Source organism: Lissotriton helveticus, chromosome 8 (assembly GCF_964261635.1).
Source record: "Lissotriton helveticus chromosome 8, aLisHel1.1, whole genome shotgun sequence".
Taxonomy (NCBI): Eukaryota; Metazoa; Chordata; class Amphibia; order Caudata; family Salamandridae; genus Lissotriton; species Lissotriton helveticus.
The window spans coordinates 1,147,276,793-1,147,298,756 of NC_136069.1; the positions used below are offsets into that span (position 1 = coordinate 1,147,276,793).

The window sequence follows — 21,964 nt, forward strand, 5'->3', positions numbered from 1 at the left end:
GAAATTGTGGATTTTTTTTTTCTCCCAGTCTCAAATTAGTATTACCCCTATAGGAATTGTGCTGAAGGACGCATGGTAGGTCATTTCTGTATCTTAGATCTGCTTTGGTGTTGCCTAGAAGCATTATGGGGGTCTGGACACGCATTGAAGATGATACTAAAGAAATGGAGTAGCAAGGTTTAGGCCACTTCTTACAGGATTTGTACTGAAAGAGATGCAAGTGTGGTCTCTTGGGTGCTTGTATGCTTTAAGTTTGTTACCCTTTGTAGTAGTTTGGTGAACATGAGTAAGTGTTCTGCTGCTGATTGGTTCAGAGCAGCACAAGCTTCCCAAACAAAGTAAGAGATATCCCTTGTAACAAGATAGTGGCAATGCCCATTCTGTCTAAAGAAGAATTGGAGAACTCCTACCAGAGGCAGGAGAGGGGACTAATCGACTTCTTTGTCAGAGAAGAAAAGATGGGACCTGTTGTGTGATACGAGAGAATGCCTGGGGAACATATAGTGACTATACAGATAAAAGCATACTTTTTGACAGATTAGATAGTAACTCATCCTAACAAAAGACAAGAAGTGAGTATTTTGTGTCACAAGAGAAGGGAAAATAAACTATTTAATTTGTTTCAAGAGTAAACTGAGAAAGAATTTGTGCCCCGAAAGTGAAACTAACTTATTGTATTACGCGAGGGGAAAACAAAATTATTGCGCCACATTGTTAGAACATTTAATATGGCATGAGTGGAGCAATAGTCACTTGTTATGATAATAACCAGAAAAGTATAATTTCAGGAAAAAAGGAAAACCAACTCACTCTGAGGGATAAAGATTTTAATGTGTCACAAGACTCAACTCCATATGATTAGATGCGTGGGGAATAATTCTGCCTTGAGGAGAAAAATAAATACATCCTCACAGTATTGTGGCAGCTATTTGGATTGGTGGTGATCTAGTCGTGGAAGCAGGATCTTTACTTGGGTCCACTAACAAATGCAGGTTTTTCTGTGGCCCATATGATCTGTGCTACCGAGCATTAAGTCCTCCCCACTGGCCTTTATTACCAAACTAAACTCTCTTTGGCCCTATTTTGTTACAGAGCTGTCATTCCTCCCCCTGTCTCTACCCCACCCATCTCGGGTTCTCCTGTTTTGACCCTCATCTTATACCTCTCCTCACTTGTGTCCAGACAACCATGCTGGTCGCCACAATAGTCCCTACTTGCACTGTCTCAAACACACCTGCCAACCTCAGACACTGGACCCAACTTGAGATAGGCATTCCTTTTTTTTTTGTTTAACTTTGTTTTTATTATTATCATTATTTTCATACTTGCAGTTTACATTGTATTTGTCCCAACTGTAATTAAATACCATTTACATCTCAGCTGTATATAGACAATGCTGTTATGGCGGTAGACATTTCAGCCACTAACATCTGCTACAGACCTCATATATTAACAGTTGGCTTGTCATCTTGAACATACAAGTGCTAACTATAGATAACGTTGCTTAATACAAACATATAAAAATGTCCCCTTCCTCGTGGAATATTTACAGTAGGTCTACCCAACATTACATACAACAAATCCGTGAGAACCCCTTCGCATTGTGGCAGCCCAGCCATCGAACTAGACTGTGTGCGGTGCTCCTAGAGTTCCCCACGCCTGCCAAAGCTCAACAAAAATATTTTAGACGGTGTATTATGATGGATGTCTAAGGGCTGAATATGTATCTAGGAGATGAGTGGGGGGTGCAATCAAAGAGGCAGGAGTGCAGCACATGAAGAGGAGGGGGACGGGATGGGGTAAATGCGATAGGTGAGAAAGGAAAGGGGGGAGTGGAAAAAAAAGGGGGGGATACCGGTACAACCATACTCCTGTGCAGGCAGCTGTGGCAGGATGCTAAGTGCTTCCCTGCTGTCCGTGTGTTATATATTATCTTCTATTGCCTTCTGGTCCTCCTCTTCAGATGCACCTGCTGGTGCCTCCAAGGGGTCTCACCAGGTGGTGCGGAAGTCTAGCAATATTACGTCCCATGCCGCCGCTATTGGCTGCTTTCGCAATCCCATAGCGTCTTCTCGGCGGAGCGCTACACTTTCGGGCTGCGCCAAACACAATAGAGATTGATACCAGGCTGTTGCTGTTGGGGGGGCAGTGGACTTCCAGCGTCGCACAAGTAGACGTTTGGCTACTATGAGGCCCAGATATATGTATCTAGAAGTCACTTTATACTTTTTGGGCCGTGGGTACAGGCCCAAAATGCACATTTCCCATGTCCAGTCCAGGGCGCACTCAGTGCATTGAGATAAACAGCTGGTGACTGCACCCCAATACGTTTGTATAGCAGTGCATGACCACAGAATGTGCAACAGGTTTGCACCAGCCTCTTCACATCTTGCACATCTGGTATTGGTGTGATCAAAGTACCTGTTTATACGTTCTGGAGTCAGATAGGCTCTGTGAATGATGTAATATTGAATATGCTGGAATCTGGCATTACGGGGGATTTGCGTAGGGCTCTCGAGTATACTTTCCCATTCCCGGTCTGTGATGGGTCGCTGCAAGTCCACCTCCCAGTGGGCTCGGAGAGAGAGCAGTTGCGGTGACCTATGGATTCTAAGAGAGTCTGCGAGCCAATCGTTTAGGTGAGGCCTGTGCCCAACTCGTGTAGGTATTGTATAGTTAGGTGGGTGGCAGGTACCTGTGTCATAATCGCCCCACAGCGCACTCAGCGCCTGTGTCACAACAGCATGCAACAGGAATTGTCCGTGCGGAAAGCCCGAACCTTCCGCCAGGTCGGCAAATGGGAGGAGCTGCTTATCAGTATAGAGATCACTTAATGTCTGTATACCGACCTCTTCCCAATGCGTAAGTTCTCCTTTGGTTACTGCCCTAATTCTCCTGGGTGTGCCCCAGTATAGGAAGCGATGGTGCATATGGCGCTACTTGGCGCATGATGCGAAGACTACGCCAGTAACTTAGGTATGACACCCCGACCAGCAGCTGAGTAGGTGTGCCGCCCACCCGACCTGGATGGAACATTGTCACTGTTTGGGAGTGGGTGAGCCCGGGTGTTTGCTCTGCTGTGTCTTCAAGCTGGCGGGCGCTTAGCCAACGCGCCAACCACTGAAGCTGCGCAGCTAAATACTATTGCTCTACATTGGGTAGAGAGAGCCCTCCCTGGGTGGTCTGTGGATACATTTTAGCTAGCGATACTCTGCTTCGCGACCCATGCCAGATAAATTGCTGCCTATCTGACTCTAGGCTTTTTAAAAACGGAGGTTGAACGTGCAATGTTTAGATTGTAAAGTTACAACAGGAGGCACTGTAGGACCACCATTTTTAGTAACTCGATCCTGCCCATGACTGCTAACTGCAAGGTAGTCCAAAAGGACATCTGTGCCCTCACCGCTGCAGCGGCACAAGTCAAGTTGCCTTCGAAGAGATCCTGCGGGTCCCTGTATACAAGAATCCCAAGATATCGGAACTCTTCAATCTACCAGTGTACCACCCTACCGCTGATGACTAATTGTGGGTCATGGGTAGGTTCTACAAAGTGATACAGGCATGACTTTTCCCAATTCATCTTCAGTCATGACACTGAGGCGAACTCGAGCAGTTTGTCCTGGAGTGCCTCGCACGGTCGCCCCACATCTCTGATATATATCAACAGGTCATCCGTGTATACCAACTGGATTCCCCAGTCAGTTTGTGTACTGCACAGTGCCTCAGCTAACGGTTCAGTGGCAAACACGAATAGCAATGGGGAAAGTGGACAGCCTTGTCTCGTGCCTCCTTCTATGGGGACCCACTCAGACACATATGGGCCTGTCTTGACTCTGGCCGTGGGACCCGTGTAACTGAACGAGGCCTAGAAACACCTCCCCTAATCAATACCAAAACACAGTGCAGCAAATATGTACTCCCATTCTAGGATGTCAAACGCCTTCTCCAGCTCTAGAACAAGGCATCCAGCATGCGTCCAGCTATCCCTGGAGTAGCGCGCCACCCGAAAGAAACGTTGCACTTTTAACGATGTGTTACATGCAGATACAAATCCGTTTTGGTCCTCATGCACCAGGTGAGGCACCAGCGGGGCCAATCTATTTGCCAGTATTTTATTATTTTTGCTAGCACCTTATAATCTGTATTAAGTAGTGCCAGCGGGCGGTACGATCCCACCAGCTCCACATTCTTGTGACGCTTGGGCAGGGACACTAACAAAGACTCGCGAAGCGTCTCCGGGAGCACACCCATTTCCTGCACATTTTGATGCATTGCAATGAGGCGCGGTGCCAGGACCTGCTGATAGGCTTTGTAATATTCGGCTGGATAGCCGCCTGGGCCCGGCGATTTGCTTGTGGCTAACAAACTTATAGCATTTTGCACTCCCGACAGTGTGAGCGGTTCACTCAACTCGTCCCATTGCTCTGATCTGGTGTAACGGCAAAGGAGCAAGGAAAATGTCTATTTCTGTAGGTGTGGCATGACTTAGCGATTGATACACTCTGGTGTAATGCTTGGTGAATTCACCATGAACTTCATGTTGAGTAGTGAGCATGGACCCCGCCGCAGACAGCAGACTCAGTACGGGAGCCTGCGCGTGTCCCTGCCAGATCATGCGAGCAAGCAATCCGCCCGCTCTACCTGCCGACGCATGCTGCATGTGTCGCATAGTTCAGACAGCGTAATCGCTCCGTCACCTCAGTATAGCTAGTACACTGCGCATCAATGTTCTGCTGCACATCAGCACACTGCGCTAATTCAGCTTTGAGTCGGGTCAAGGTGTCTACAATGTGCTTCACTTCTGTGTCTAACTGTTTTCAAATGCTCCAACTCAACTCCATGCAGCACCTTCTGACCACCACCTTGCCCGCATCCCACACAGTTCCTGTATCCGCAGCTAACCCCACATTATGCTCAAAATATTTTTCGATCTCTGTATTTACTGTTGAGATAGGCAATCTTTATCGCTTAACGTCTTTCTCCTAAACCCCCAAAACAAACTGCAATCTGTAGCGACTCCGCCAGGGTACTCTTTTATTGGGGACATTCACTTTGCTACTTCAAGTGTGCAGAAACCCTGTGTTAGCACTTGGTAGTGGTGCAAGGACTAGAGCTGTCTTACAGATACTCTGAGGTCAACTTTGTCTGCCCTGCTCAAATCGTCCTCCTTCGAATCAAAAGTATGGGCACAAACTTCCAGGCATATGTCTTCATTCTAATGTAGACCATGCTGCCAGAACTGTGGTGCAATCATTAAATGTGCAGGCACAAGAATCTGTGTAGAGCAGCATCTGTGATTATCTGCTTTTCTCTCGTTTGAAAGCCAGAAATCTTTTAAGTGGTTGTATTGAGTGCTAGCTGTAAGAAGGTGAAAGCTCTCAAATCGGGTTAATGCATGCATTTTACGTATGGGATAAATTCATCAACAGAACTTTTTGCACACGTCCAGCAGAGAACAGGTATGCTATGCAAGCTGCACTAGTTTTACCCCTTTCTTCACCATTTAATATTATACTCCACAGAGAAATACAACACAACAGAATATCTAACATGCTTCATAACTACTTAGATGTCATGTAACAGGCAGTCAAAGTGCTTGCTGCTCTCCATGGTCACAAAGGATTAAGCAGCTCTAAAGATCAAATTAAGCAGAACATCTTGCATGTAGTTCAAGTATTGGCTATGCAACATATAGTATTATGTTACTCATTACGTATTAGTCACCAGGATCCACCTATTCAAGGGTGGGGGGGCTATCCAGTTCACATCAAAAACAGAAATTGGAAAACCATTCTGGAATGCCTGTTGGCATTTCGTAACGATGCAGGACTGGGTAAAGAGAATTGCCTTTTTTCTCTACACTGGATTGTCCCTTTAGCTCCATATTAGACCGACCATTATTACACACATGAACTAGAACACTTACTACTGCATTACTTTCTACTGCACTAACAATTGAGATGCCACATTCTACACAACAGGGCATATTTGACAGAAGTCTTCCCTACATCTCATTTGTGCATGACCACTTTATCTACTACAAAACCATTGCAGCTCCGATACTCTGCAGCCAGCAAGTGCATCGCTTCCAGCAGCACTAAACACTGTCACATGCTTTACTTTGTGACAAAAAAACAAGCCATGACTGACTCCTTTATTCAAATGAAGCAATAACAATCGCTATACTCCGTGCGGAACAGAGTTAATGAAATTATCTGACGTAACATGATATGCAAAACCCTGCTGGGCTGTACCACATAGCAGATAATTAAGTTGCTCTCTACAGCACTAACTTTAAAGTAGATATTCATATAATAAACAAAATTACACATGGTCAGCGCTTCTTGGGCATGGCATATAGCTATCAGTAAGAAATGCAGACTAACTTTGACTAAAATGAGTAATCCCTAGCCTCAGACCAAAGAGCAGTGATGTCATGCAGCCACTGCTCTCCCACTCTAATAGTTACTGAACTGGGAGTGTATACTTTTACATTGGCACCAAGCCATCTCACGTGATCATTCAAGATTATTTGCACTTGCGGTGATCATGACCCCATCAGGGCCACACAACTTATCAGCTATAATTACTACAAAACTTAGTAGAAAGGAGTTTATTTGTAATCACTGGTCTTAAGACCAAGGTCCTGCAGGGGGGCCTAACGGAAGATAGGTTAAACACAAAGAATGCATAAAAAGCTGCTATCCATCCAGCAGCAATGTCCTCAATTGCACATAACCTTTCATCTGCCAGTTGCAGGTTTCTTCTCTTCTGGGCTCTGACACTTTGTACTTTCCTGATCTTGGCAGCAGATTGAATTTGAGACCTCGTCTCATAGATTATACTTCAGGCAGATTTCTCACCTTATAAGTATTCCCTGGTGCCAGTATGGACCTGGAAACGTTCTACCATTGGCACCATTGCCCTAGGGAGTAGTATGTGTATCCAGTTGCAAATCGCCTGCTCAGCAAGTGATGACACCAGCCTGTTTATTGCATTCCTGTCTTTTGTTCCTGTTTTTTTGTCCCTAACTGATAGTGGTACATGGGGGTTCTTTGTTTTTCACAAAATGTTCCAAAATTCTAACAGTGCTTATGTAGTAGGCTGTCATATGTTGACTTCGAAGGCAGAGGAGTTCTAACCTGGCCAACGTTTCTGCAAGCAGATTTACTATCTGACCAGCACCGCATCCCCATAATGACATTTGAATTTGGTGCCTGGAGTCTGACTGAACTGTGTGCCACTCTTGTGCCTCCGTATATCTGAAAGCCATGAGGGAGCAGGTAGTTAAACTGTTATTGGCTCAGGCCTGTAAATGGACCCCTATTTGGTACCTTTCCCACTAGTGCCAACTTTTAAAGGGTCTTCCCACAAGATACTACATTGAAAAGAAGTCTTCTTCCTCGTCTTAGAAAAGGCTTCTGCTCTCAAGACTATTTGGAGTCAGGAGTGCTATCATCTTCCTCTGAGGCATTTTTTATGTGGTCCTGGCCCTTCTCCCTCTGGTCCCCTTATGGCTCATAAATGTCGGGTTAGACTCTGCAAGCTCAGCAGCTCCAGCCTTGATGCCACCAATGTGCCTTCATATGATCAAGCCTCTGTGTTCTTTATGTGAAGCCTCCCTTTCTAAGAATCCTATATGGCTTTTAAAGTTGTCCCTGACAATGTTCTTTGAGGTGCTCTTATTCACTTTCTCAGCCTTCTAAATCAGAGGAAATTAGAGTGGCTTGAGAGAAACTGAAGGCTTCCTTAAAGTGTTTTCTTGCCTAGAACGTTGTTCCCATGGAATAACTCTTTGACTTAGATTGAAACTCATCAGATATGGCCAACTGTAATTTTAGGGTGGCAACTGCAGCAACAACAAGGTAATGAAGGGAATGCTTGAATTATTATTATACATTGGGATATGCTTGAGCTGCATCCCAAACCATTGTTTTTCACCCACCATGCTACCTCAGTTTGGATCCAGCCATATGCAAATCGCCTTAACCCTGCTCCAATCGGAACAGTCCAACCGAACTGCCAGGCCATTTCCTCCCTGAACCAGAAAACAAGCAACCCAGGAATGGTTTCATCCTTATTATGGGCTCATCAGCCAGGTATATCTCGATTCCAGTGGCACAGTGAGCATGGGATCCATGTCTGGGCATACATGTCGCACTTAGGCCTGCAACAACAATGAGGTGACGGAGGCAATGCTTGAATTAATCTCTGCCACTGGCAATCGCGGGGGCTACATCTGTCATTTGTTCTTTGCGCACCATGCCACCTCAGTTTGCCCCCAGCTGCAAATCATCCTTGACCCTGCTCCATTCAGAGCAGTCCAGCTTGAACTTCCAAGCCAGCCTCCCATCAACTTTTGTGTGCTTCAACTAGATTTTTAGGCACACGAAGAAAGGTGATTTTTGGAGGCTGATAACCTCCACCCTCCATTTAATACAGGCACTGAGCTTTACTTAGAGCTTCAGCATTCCAGTGGTCACAAGAAGGACATATTACATTTCCTTCAAGTCCTCGCTCTGAAATCTTTGGTCCTTCACAGCCAGTGTGTTTAAAGCAGCAGAGGGGTTTGAATTGGTACTGTCATATGCGGGCCCAAATTTGATATTTTGACAGAAATCTTACAGACATCTGTTAGGAATTGCACCCTTGCATACCTCGATCTTGCGGGTGGTAGACCTGGATTTGTTACAGAAAGGGGCATGCAAGTGATGCCGATGACAGAGAGGGCCATGGGATTTTATGCCCTGTACTTTCTAATTCCCCCTACGCTCCCCCTCCCAAACAAAGTCTAGGATTTAACGCTCTTAAACCTATGTCAGCGAGTGTGAATTTAGGATGATGGGCCTGAGCTAGGTCCTCCTAACATTGAACTCGCAAGATTGAATGGTGTCCTTGTATAATCATGACAACTATTTTTTCTTCTGAGTATCTGTGCATAACTTTTGGGTCTCAGCACTCCCCAATTTACAGTACTGCCTTTTGGTCCTAAAACTGCTCTGAAAGTCTTTGCGAAGGCACTAGTAGCTTCCCTCAGAAGTATGCATATTTCTTTACATGTATGATTTACTGGTCAAGGTGGCTACCCCATGCTGGTTTTGGTCCATTTGGTGCACACCAATTACCCTGGTACATCCCCTGGTTCGCCATCAAACATCAAGTTCCACGTCACCCCTCTTAGAAATTGAAGTTAATTGGTGAAAGGCTGAAAACTATCTCTGTGGTGACTTTTCCTGAGCTCCATAGGATCCTACATACTCTGACAGGCTCAAGTGCTGATTCTAAAGGTTATCTGTCATTTGGGCTTAATGGGCTCCTGCCATTTGGGTACAATACAATCCTTCCAGTGGTGTCTCAGACATTGGTGGTTTAAGTATTAGGAGAACCCCCCCCCCCCACACTTGTGTTTTAAATCTTCCTTCAGTTCTGCAGACCTCAAGGTGGGATGTCCCATTTGCCTTCGACAGAAGCTGGCCACTGCTATAGAGGCCTCTTCGCTGGGCTGGGACGCTCCTCTGTGGGAGATGACTAGGAGCAGTCTTAAGTCCTGTCACTAGGTCTGCTTTTGAATGTCCTGGAGCAAAGCTCTGTTTGCTAGTTCTGGATGCATTTCTCTTCTCAACATTGGGTCATGCTCTCTGGTATTATTGGACATTATACCCCTGTCACTATCTCAACAGACAGGAAGGAGTGTCTTCCTGGACCAAGTCATGGAAGTCACTAGGTCACGCAGCACAACCGGTGGGCCCTTCCAATAGGAGATTTGGTGCAATGATTAGTGTGTACTTAAAGGATCACAAGTGGGCACTACGCCACAAGGTAACAAACATGATCTTCTCCCGGCTGGGCCTCCCTGCATTTGCTCTCTTTGCCATAGTTCGAAACAGGAATTAGTATTTGTTCACCTTACTGGATTTCCTACTATGTGGTTCTCTGGAGGACTCCTTCTGCTTGAGCTGGGCTTGGGATCTATTTGAGCTTTCTCTTCCATCCCACTGATCTCAGGGACACTGTAGAAGTGCAAGAGTATAGCGTATTCTCAATGATCTGGGCTCGGCGAGGAAGATTCGGTACACCTATCTGTTGGAACTTTGTGTTCATTCGTCCTTCTTTTGGATAGTAGATCCGCTTTCTCAGGAGGATGATTGTGTCTTTCACCCAGTACTTTGGCACTGTCTGCATGTAAGGAGACTGAGCCTTATCAATTTGAGGCTTTCCTTCTCCCTCCAGATGCAGTGGATGGCTTCCTGGATTTGGCCAATAAGTATGTTTATGCTGAGAGACGTTTGTCTGTTGGGGTCAGTGTGCAGGCTTTAACCCTTCCCAGGCTAATCTGTGGGATGTTTTTTACTTTCACTCACTCAGCAAGGTTTGGCAGATTCTTGATGTGTTGTCTGTCACCTTGTGCCTTTCTGATCAGCCTTCTTTGTTCAGTTTGCCACTGGTGGCTTATTCCTCGAAAGATTTGATTTGCACTTCTTTTCTCTTTGTTGTTCGGCTGCAGTGGCACTTAAATTTGATTCGGACGTTACTCCTGGCATCGTATTTTAAATTGATGGTCATTTGTTCCATTTGTCTTTTTCCCCTTAGGACTGTCATTGTTGGCATTATTACCTAGGCGCTTATGGTTGGAGAGTTGTGCCCAATCTGTCTGTCCACCATTAATTGTATTCTACCCAGACAAATTGTTTCTGTGTACTTGCCACTCTTCTGAAAAATGTGTTTACCATTGAGGAGTATTTTATGGAGTCTTCTTGAGTGACAGAGGAGCAGGAGGCCCTTTAAACCACCACAGTGTCTTATAAGATTTTTACCCAGGAGCATCAGAAGAGTAACACATTGCCTTTGCTTCTAAACTACTAAGGAATATTATGCAAATCTACACAGGAGCTGCCCAAGAGCAACCCAGTAGTGATACTGTTGCACCACCACCAAAGGGTATTATATGCAGTCTTTTTGATAACATCATACTTCATATCTAAATCGCAATTAACGCACAGTGGAAAGTTTGATTCCCCCTGCCCCCTTCGCTCCAAACAGTCCTGCGATTTCTTCTCATCCCATACTCCACCATGCTCATTCATTTCATTCTACCGGCTAGCTTGTTACCGACATTCCTTTCTGTGATGCCGCTCCTGCTGCAACGGATCTCTGTATTCTCTTTCCGAGCATGGCTGCTAAGCTGTACAATGCAGAGCCTGCTTCTTTCCATTCCCCACTCCTGCATCCCTCTCCTTTTACAGGCTCTAGTTTTCAAACACACTCGTCTACTTCCTTAAAACGACTGTAAGGGCCACAGCATCAGACTGTAATGAGGCAGAGCAAGGAGATTACATGGCTGGTGCTTCGATAACAAAAGGTTAAGACACAACCTTAAGGCACCACCTAGTGCGATAGTAATGTGATACAAAAGACCAACAAATTGCCATTTCTAAGTTTTTGGGAAGTGCTCTTGAAGTTTCTATGCTGCCTGCAGTGCAAAAAAATCCTTACCCTGATCCTGGTAATCGATGTGGCACATTAAAGCAATAGTATGTAGGTGTTTTATGGTGATGCCTTAAGTGGGTGCTAGGATTCAACTTGGGCTTCACACATACTTAGGCAGAGGGAGCACTAAAAGTAAGCCTGGGGCTCTGAAAATACCAACAATTCCAGGTAATGCTCATAACATAAGCATACCACTGACTCACCTAAAGATTGTTTTGTTGTTTACATTTATAAATCACTTAGGAGGCACGCATATCAATCTGCTGTACCTGTCGCTACATTACCGAAAGACAGTGTACCTTTTTCAATGAGAGAAATCCTTATCCCGGTTGCATTAAGGTTGCTTCTAAACTAGCATGGGGTGAGATGCGGTAGGAAAGAAATAACCTAGCTGTCAGTATACAAAAAATGTGGATCATGATTTTTACACCATGCCCTCTAAGAAGCTACATAGATGTTTTCTAATGCTATAGAAAAGTGTCTTGCTTGTGACGTATATAACAGCAATTTGCAATGCAATAGGTCTCGCATTTGCGAAAATTTGAACTATTGGATTGTAAATGACAATACCTTTTATTTATGTGTATTGCAAACTTGCCAGAGGTGCATAAACATACACTTGGTACATATAGCCGTTGCTTAGGAGAACCTAGGCTGGCAGTAACTGCACTTCTTTTACTGCCAGCCTTGCTTCTCGTAAGCAAGGACTATAAGTTTAAAGTGCGTGTTTACACACTGCTTCCAGGTTTTCAAAACACAGAAATAAAATGCATTGTCATTTACAATGCCAATAACTCAAACTCTTGCAAATGCAAGACCTATTGCATTGCAAATGCTTGTTTAGGTTTCCACTGTGCCGCGCTTGCGCTGTGCTTATGAAATCTCTTGAATAAAAAAATATATATAATAATCTTACTAGGGGTTTGAATCCGCCCCTTACCATTTGATCATTCCAAGGTCGCTCTCATTTACGTGCTTCTGATTGGCCAGCATGTAGTCTTCATTTGCTTTCTACACTGCTTTCAGTGCTATGGCGTGGAGCTTGGACTAAGTACAGCTTCCGGTCACTAGCTACTGGCCAGTGTCTTTCTACTGTCTACCCATTCTGCAGTGTTTTGTTTTTTCCACTTAATTTACGAATCAGCACTCCATTATGTGCATTTGCAGGGCGTTTATCTCCTCCCGGCTTGTTGGCGCCCTCTTTCCCCAGGTGCCTGCAGGTATATACTTTATGAAATTGTATTTTATTACAGTGAACTAGCCCTCTTTAAATTACTGGCAAATAACTTAATCTCCCTGAGCCTGCCCGCATGTGTTCCCCTTCACCATCACCACCTCCTACTTATCGCTGGTTGCCCCCACTGAACTCCCTTTGCTGTACACAGATCCCCTCCTTCCCTGACCCTGCTTTTCTCTTATTTTAATGCAGTTTTATATAGCACAAACACCACCAGAAGGTTTTGGAGCGCTTAACGTGAGCACCAGTTACTTTATACAAGGGCATATTTATTGTTGTAGGCACAGGGAGATTAAGTGATTTACCAAGGATCACAAGCTGTTGAGCTGACGTTGAAACTCGAACCCGGTTTCCCAGCTATATAGTTGGCAGCTCTGGTCCTTACGCCAAATCCTCTCTAGGCTCAGTGCTTACGGGCAAATCACCTAATCTCCCCATAGGGGTAAATTGCTTACTTTAGGGAGCGGATAGCGGGATGACCACTAAGTCAAGAATGCGAGACCCCGAAACATCGCTCATAAATGAGGAGCAGGGGACAAGCCAACGTTAGGGGCATGGGGGAGAGACCTGGATAGATCCACGATTGCAGAGAAAAAGATATTCAAAAACTGAGGTTGCCTAAAGAAATGGGATAAAAAATAACTAAATGGAATACGTCTAGGGGTGGAATCTGTATCTACCCACAGATGAACTGCGAAGAGGGAGGGATGGGATATATCAACTGCAAATGTGATGGGGAACAAATGCATGTGATAAGCTGTATACCGGGACTGAGAGACACTAAATGTAATTTGTATTATCGGCATAAATTGAGAACTAACTTTCAACCAGTTGTAATGCTACGATTCTTCAAATAAAAAGATAAAAAAAAAAAAAGTGAGACCCCAGATGTCCAGGTCTGCACATTGATATATTGCCACATGGTGAGATTTCTACAATAGAGTTAGAAATGTAAGTGTATATAGTTAATGCACAGATGGAAATAACTGATGTTATCTTGTACTATGTTTAATATGAAAAAAAGGTTTTATAAATAAAACAAATTTGAGTAGAGTCTTGAGGATGCACCTCGGGAAGGAACCTCCATTGTGAATCTTGTTGCACGACATGACCGCCTCTGTACAAGCAGTTTGGTTTACAGAGCCCACAAAGCAGGCTCAGGTTGCACACAGTAGTATGCAATAACCAAGATAGCTTCTGTTTTGTTGTAAATGCTATATAAAATACAAACGCCAAGTTCCTTCCTGCCAGGTCGACACCAGTAAAAATGTTTGTGCTCAACACACATGTTGATGTCAAGCACTCATTCTACACATGCTGCGAATGACCGTTGTTTACTTTTTCTGTGAACATATTTGGGGTTCTACAGGAATTGCGTTTGATTAGTCAATGATTATCCTGGTGTTCAATGTTATTCTGTACAAAGAACTTGATAGTAAAACATCTTCCCGACCTGCCAAGAGAATCACATCCCTAGCCTCAGTTCAACACTTTGTGATTACAGGCAAATCACTTAATCTCCCCAAGCCTAAACAAAACTTGCTTTTCAAATTAAAAAAAAAAATGTTTGCAGATTTTTATAGCACTAACCCCACCCGAAGGTATTGGAGCACTTGACATGAGCACCAGTTACTTTTCACAAGGACACATTCATTAGTGATTTGCCCAAAATCACAGGCTGTTGAGTTGAGACTTAAACTCGGCAGCTCTGGCCCTTACTCAGCATTCTTTCCCCAGAGGACTCTACATCTTCTCCCTAGCATCAGCCTCAGTTCAAGATTTTGAGATTACAGGCAGATAACGTAATCTCCCCATGCCTAAATACATCACACATTGGCAAAGCCAATAGGTTTCAGCTATGCAAAATCTATTGGTTTTGGAAGCTTTATTTAAGACATGTTGCACAGCAGTGCCAGCTGCTGTACAACATGTCTTAAAGTTTTTTGTTTTTTTAAAGAGCTATCACGTGGATGCCTTGTAGTCCTTTTTTAACTTTAAAACATGCTGCACAGTAGCTGGAGCTGCTGTGCAACATGTTGCAAAAACATTACCAAAACCAATACATTTCGCAGAGGCGAAACCTATTTGCTTTGCCAGTGCTTGTTGTTTTCTGCTGTCACTGTGCTTTTATTAAGGGATTTAATGTGTTTATTTTATATTACAGGCTCACTACAGCTGTGGACCTCCCTCCAGAATTTATTCACCTTTACATTTCAAATTGTATCTCCACTTGTGAACAGATTAAGGATAAATATATGCAGGTGGGTAGTTGACACACTTTGACATGTCCTTGTTTGTTGAGTCCCAGAGTTATGCCTTCCTAATGCTCCCCCATGCTATCCTATTGTTAATCAGGACGGAAGAGTAGGTGGACATTTTTTCTATTGAATGTATATTAACTAGTATTGTTGTACTTCACCATCTATGTAGTAGTGTGCCCGTTGCTGTGTAATTGATGAATTGTAACTGGAAAATGTATCTGGAACAGATGACCACGTTTGGTACCTAATTTACTGCAGTTCCATCATGACTGAGTCTGCATGTTGCCACCTGGTAGCACAGGTAGGTGGTTGGGATGGGGGCTTTAATGGAGCCGTTAGAAACCTAGAAGGATAGTTTAGAAGGTGAGGAATATGCAGAAAGATTAGGTGTCCACCAGAAATGTAGTTACCAAAGGTAAGTATTTTTTCCTTATGGGTAGGGTTAACAGGAGTTCCTTGGTGGCAACAGTCAATACTCCAGTACTGGGCCTTTCTTTTACAGATGACCATTTTCATGTTGGTTCAGTTAAATCAACAAAAGTGAACGTAGAGTACAACTGCCAGACAGCATAGGCGGCTTGTTACACACAAATCTAAATATAAAACTAAAGCACTGAATCTTTTGTGACCGCACGTCATTTGATAAACCTGAACTCCTCTGGCCAACTGGACTATACTGCATGGTGGGGGTGTGACAGACTGCCTCCTAGTACTACTTTAGTGAGGAAGAGGCAGGTGCAAGAAGAACCTATAGCTATATAGACCACAATCTCCACAGTTCAAAGGTAAGCAGCGTTGCTGTTAAATTACCTAGCTGAAGCAGTTCTTCAGTTCATGCTTCTTCAAGTCAGTTCTATTGAATATGATCTTGTGACTGCCTTGGCAACCTCAGCCCATTTAGAAATCTTCAACTTATTCTCTGGTCAGGTAAGGCCTTGGGAAAATCTTCCTGGCATCACACCAGCTTCTCCTGACAAGTAGTCTTGCTTCTCATGCAGACTGTTAAGTTCTCTCTTCTTAAGTCACACCAGTAAGGCTTAATACAGGATTCCCAGAAGGCCCAAGTTGGTGCCATTGACGAAGGTTTCACTTTTGTTAGCGAGACTTCCCAGCATGACCACTTCTTTGTCCTGGTGATTCACGAAATGCTGGCGCAAGGAGGCTCTTATCCTTAGTCCACCTGGATTAACGGACATTTCCCCACGGGACAAACTAGACTCTCACTGGACACTACTGTTTGCCCTGCTTGATTGTGTGCTTATTTTTGTTTAGACGGGGGGCATTGAGGAGAAGTAGTCCCCTGCTGCCCTCCCCAGTGTCCCCACAGTCCTTTCGCTATCTACATTTGCAGTGCAGTGCGGGCAGCAAAATGTCTATCTGCATAATTAATGCGGACCAAAGTCTGCATACCAGCCTTCTTATAGCAAAAGCTGGAAGCCTCAGGCAGCCATAGGATCATCTTTTTCAAATGCCTGCAATCGTGGAGACATGCAACTTCCCTTCATCCGGTTTCTAGACTCAGAAGCCAATGATCACGTTGGACGTGTTTGGCACTCTGTAATCAACTCAACCACCTTGTCCAGTCCAAAGCAACAGTGATGGCAAGAGAACCTGGGTTAGGGGACTGGATAGGGATCTACCCAAAGAAGGTGAAATTGTTCCAAAATATCCTATTTTTGTGTTCCAGCAAGCATACCCTTCTATCACCAATTGAGCATACTTTCCGTAAACCAATGTGAGGATTGTTCATTGTTACCTAAAATAATACCTAAATGCTGATTGTGCAGATGAGATTGACTTCCCTTATTGGCTTCTTTTTCAAGCTTGGTACTGCAATTTGCCCTTTCCAAGAGATTGGTATCATCTCGCTGACCAGAATAGTATTGAAGTTAACTAGAACTACAGAATCTTAAACATTAAGTCTGTTGGTACATATATTCTAGTCCTGGCGCTTTATTACCTTTCTGCTTCACCGGGGTTTCTGAAACAAGATCCTTGCCAAGTTCTCCTCCGCACTAAAATGTTCAATTGCGAAAAGTAGGATGGCCATTAAACTAATAACTTTCAACTCTCAGATGTACAGAAGTCTCTTATGGACATGCCCTTTGACGAGACTCTCCTTCTTGGAGATAAAGTGGGATCTGCTCTGGACTGCTTCAAAGAAAGGAGCATGCTCCTTAGGTTGCCTGCCCTATTAACTGCACAAGCCTTTTCTAATACACCCATACCCGAATGGTCATACCTGCCTAAGTTTTAGCTTGTGGTTAGTGGAGCACAGCCACCCGGTTGGAGGCAAGAGCCAATGATTTTTACCTCGCTGGCAAGCCATAACATCGGAAAGGTGGATCCTGGAAATTGTGCATAAGGGGTATGGTATGCCCTACCCTTTCTGGTCACTCCCCCTTCCATCATCCCCAGAACAACTGACAGAGGACCATCCGTCCAACTTACGGCAGGAAGTGCAAGTCTTTTTGGCCATAGGGGCTGTCAACAGGGTGTCTGCATTGGAACTGGGTCATGGTTGCTATTTCTGCTACTTCGTGGTGTCAAAAAAGGATAAGGACTTATGTCCTATTTTAAACCTGCACCCTCATAGCCTGCCTCCGGTAGGACTAATTCAAGATGCTCACTCTGGCCCAGATCTTGTCTGCCCCCAACCCTGAAGACTAGATGGTGGCGGTGGACCTGCAGGACACAAACGTCTACATCCCTGTCGTCTGATCCCACCTTTGTTACCTGCAGTTTGCATTTAGACAGGAGTATTATCCATTTGCTGTGCTCCCTTGTGGTCTTACCAGCACCCCTTGGGTCTTCCCAAAAGTGATGGTGGTGGCAGCACATCTTCGAACGTCAGGGATCCCACTTTTCATACCTTGATGATTGGCTGCTGAAGGTGGGCTCACCAGGCAGTTGTCTCCTACCTCCAGACTACAGTGAACCTCTTAACATTCTTGGGGTTCACTCTCAATGTGCGAAAGTCACAGCTGACTCCTTCACAGCCGTTTCCTTTCATTCGAGCCATTTTGGATACGGTCCGGTTTCATACATTTCATCCAGAAAGGAGAGTGCAGGACATTCAGGCTATAATCCTGATCTTTCAGCCTCTGTCCCGGATTTCAGCTAGGTTGATTGAGTCTGCTGGGACTGATGGCCTACAGCTTCCTCTGGTGAAGCATGTCATGCTATGCAGTGGGATCTGAAGTCTTAGTGGGCCCAACATCAATTGTCAGTGGCAGACTCTTCTCCCACTCCACCCAGAGCGAACAGTGGTGACCTAGTCATCACTTTTGTAATGGGGCGGCCGTCTAGTGGAGGTTGAGGTGGAGGGCAGGAGCCAGCCTCTCTTCTCCGGTGGATGCATGGCTTCACATCTACCTCGAGGAGCGGCGAGCCATCCGCACAGCTTTCAAAGCCTTCCTGCCCTCCAAGAGATGGCTGTTACAGGTACTCACAGACCACACTTTTACAATGTGGTATTGCAGCAAACATTGCAGTGTGGGGTTGTAGACCTTGTGCTGTAAGGTTTTTCCCCTCTGGAAATGACTGGATCATAAAGGAATCTTCCTGATGGTGAACCACCTGACGGGATCATTGAATGCCAGGGTGAACTAACTTAGCCATCGACACCTAGTGATCATGAGTGGCAGTTACAACCAGTCTTTGTTTCCACATATTGGGAGAACCTAGGCATTATCTCTTCAACTCCGCCTGCAAGGTCGGAACTTCTGGTTTAGAGTTTCCAAGGCGTGCCTCTCTGTCAGACTCGATTTGATTTAAAATCTTTATTTGGTTTTGAAATAAAACTGATAACGTACAAATAACAGTTCCCAAGACGCATAAATGAAACACCTTGTCATATAGGTGTTGCATCTGACCTAGTGCTCTAATATCGGATGCAGAATTTGTCACGATGCATTACAATATTTTAAAACTCGTTTGATAGATGCCGAAATATATGTAAAATGCAGAATATAAACTAAAATAACAAGTTGCAGGCAGTAAAAACAGAATGTCACACGATTTGTAACCTATTTCAAAACTCATAAGTTGCAACTGAAATATCAGCATTAACTTTTGTTGGCAAGATCTAACGCCAGCCAGCTCACTGTAAAGTGCTAATGCACTTTGGTAAGTTTAAACCAAACCTATAGGGTCACAAGGTGCCTGCGCAGATTGAGGCATAAAAAACCCTGCTTGAAACCTATCTGCTGCTGATTAGTTGGCCTTGCTATGATGACTCCTGGTTAACCACTAAACTCTAAAAAAACAAAGACCTCAATCTAGAGTCCACTATGTTAATATATAATAAAGTGGTAAACCTATTAAGACACACTTTCAAACCAATCACTGCAGCACTACGAACCTTCAGTTTCACTTGCTCATTCTAGTAGCTTCATAAAAATAGAATATTATGGCTAGACTACCAGGCCATTACCTCAACATGTAGGTATATTAAGGTTTTGGGCCATCAGAGAGTCACGTAACATACCAATAGAGAGGTTAATGCATATAATTAAGATGTTTTCTAACCTACTTGGCTTCCCAGGTAAAGGAGGCAACATTAAAACACATATTTGAATTATACTAGGAACATAGATATAAGTAAGCATCATTGTAATTCCTAATAATAGCTAAAAACAATGGTTTTAAATAAACATTTTGTATACCAGTATAGAAGCTACAAAATAGGATAGCATTGTTACTCTTCTGGAATGAGCATCTGTCCTCTGATCAGGCTAATAAGATTTGCTGTCGCAGCAACAGGACAGGGCCCTGCACCTCGACCTCCTCCATCTCCACCTTCATGTTTTGAGCTTGAGTGGTGACAGCAGAAAACGTTTACCGATAGAACAACTACCTTTGGGAAAATGTCAGTCAGGTGGCCCTTCACAAGAACGGTATAAACTTGTTGTTGGACATATTTGTTGTCTGTTGCGGCACACGACAGATGGGCTTATCCAGTCTACAATTAAAGGGTACCTTTCAGCTCTTTTGGCCTTTTTACGGTTACCGAATCAGCCCTCTTTACTTCAGTCACCTGTTGTGATACGCTTTTCGAGAGGGCTCCAATATTTGTTTTCCCCTTCTCCCTTTGTTACGCTGCAGTGGGATATTAACCTGGTCCTCGCATATTTGAAGTGCACCCCGTGTGAGCCTCTGCACAGCTGTCCTTTGTAGCTCCCCACCCTCAAGACCGTATGTTTTGTTGCCATAGTCATCTGCCCAATAGATGCGCAAGCTCCTAGCTCTGTGTTAATCCGCCATATACTACTTTCTTCCTAGACAAACCAGTTCTAGGGTCCATTATCCCAAAAGTAGTGATGCCATTCCACGTTCAGTCAAATCATCACGTTGCTGGGGTTCCGTGCTGCGCCTCGCCCCTGTAAGGAGGAGGAGCTACTCAACATCCTGGATCCCAAAAGAAAGCTGAGCTGTTAACTTAATCCTACCAGAGAACACAGAGTGGACAATTAGGTTTTTATGGGGTTCTTGGGAGCGACAAAACCCAAAGCCGTGCAGAAAAGTACTATTTCTCACTGGATCTTACTCTGCAATAAAATCTGCTATGCCTTGGCCAGAACAAGTCCTTTGAAAGGTTACGTGCTCTTTCCACCAGGGCCAAGGCTGCTACCACTGCATTACCACTTGATATTTGTCTGGCAGCTACATGGTCGTCCCTCCGCACATTCATGAAGCACTACTGTCTAGCAACTCCGGTTCACCAAGAGGGGCATTTTCCCCCTTGGTCCTACAAGATGTTTTTGTTTGAGCCAATTCACATCTGCAGTTATAAATCTCATTCAGAAGAACAAGTTACTTACTTTGGTAACTCTTTCTGGTAGAGAGACTATCTAACCGCAGAGTGCTTGCCGACCCTCCTTTCTCCCCGTTCCATGAATTGTACTATGTCTAGTAAGAAGATCCCAATTCTAGGAATCCACACCAATTTGCTGTTGGGGTTCTGCGTCTGGGTGGGCCACTAATAATCTTAAAAGCAAAAGATGTCTGGAGTGACGCCTGTAATGGCTCTGCATGTCATTTCCTGAGCTAAACAGCATCCGTGCAGAGCCACACAACGCCACCTACCAGTGTGCAGAGGTACTGCTCTAAAGTTACCGGATCCAGTGTGACGCCTGGGGAAGTATTCAAAAGATGAGGAATCTGAGGTTCGATAGTCTCTACCAAAAAGGGTGTTACCGTAGGTAAGTTACTTGTTCAAATGGAATGGTGAGTCATCACTTCCCAGGCTTACTGTGACCCAGAAATCACATCCCGGTGCCTACAAGGTTGTTATGTAATTCATAGCTTGCATTGCTGTCTTGATAGTTAATTCCAGATCAATGCTTGTAAGTGGTCACCATTTTGGAGATTTTATTGGCAAACAAAGGGGGCCATTCACTAACTGCACACAGCTGTGGAGCTCTTTGTCTTGGTTCATTCACTGTCAAATCATGCACTTGGTCTCTCTGTAGTTGTGGCATTTTTAACCCCACTTGATATGTTTTGGGAATTTTTTAAGTTCCTTGTACCATCCAAAGTCCCCAAGACAAAAGATGGACAGGCCATTAGATCCTTGACTGTCTCATTTGAAGTTAGTGTTTAAATCTAATTCATTCAGTTCAAGATCACTGGTCAGGAACAGCATGACCACAACATTTCTTAACGCTATCCCACATTCAAGTTGTTAAATGCAGAATCTGTTGTACCCTGTGCCCTAAATTCCTTGATCATAGATTTAGCATATCTAACAAACATATTTTATTAAGAGACCTCAGTCCTTTACTCCAGCAACACTCTATCCATCATTGTTCAGCCAAAGTAGGGTGGCTATCATTTGCTGCCATGTTTGGGATGGCCTACTGAGTATCACCAAGGCTGAGGTCTACCCTGGAATCAAACTCCGGTCAGAGAAGACATCATTTAAATCTAATATAGTTGGGTCTGAATTAATGTGTGGTAAAAGGGGGTTTTGCAGCCG

At 44.3% G+C, this 21,964-nt stretch overlaps 1 protein-coding gene across 1 annotated transcript in view; it reads left to right on the forward strand.

The window, feature by feature from the left end:
- The window catches only part of CNOT11 (CCR4-NOT transcription complex subunit 11), a 150,017-nt gene that overhangs the window by 90,819 nt on the left and 37,234 nt on the right, over positions 1-21,964 (forward strand). Inside the window, exon 6 of the mRNA XM_078658031.1 lies at positions 14,889-14,985. Within this exon, the coding sequence (XP_078514157.1) occupies positions 14,889-14,985 (97 nt within the window). The remainder of the gene's footprint in view (positions 1-14,888; positions 14,986-21,964) is intronic.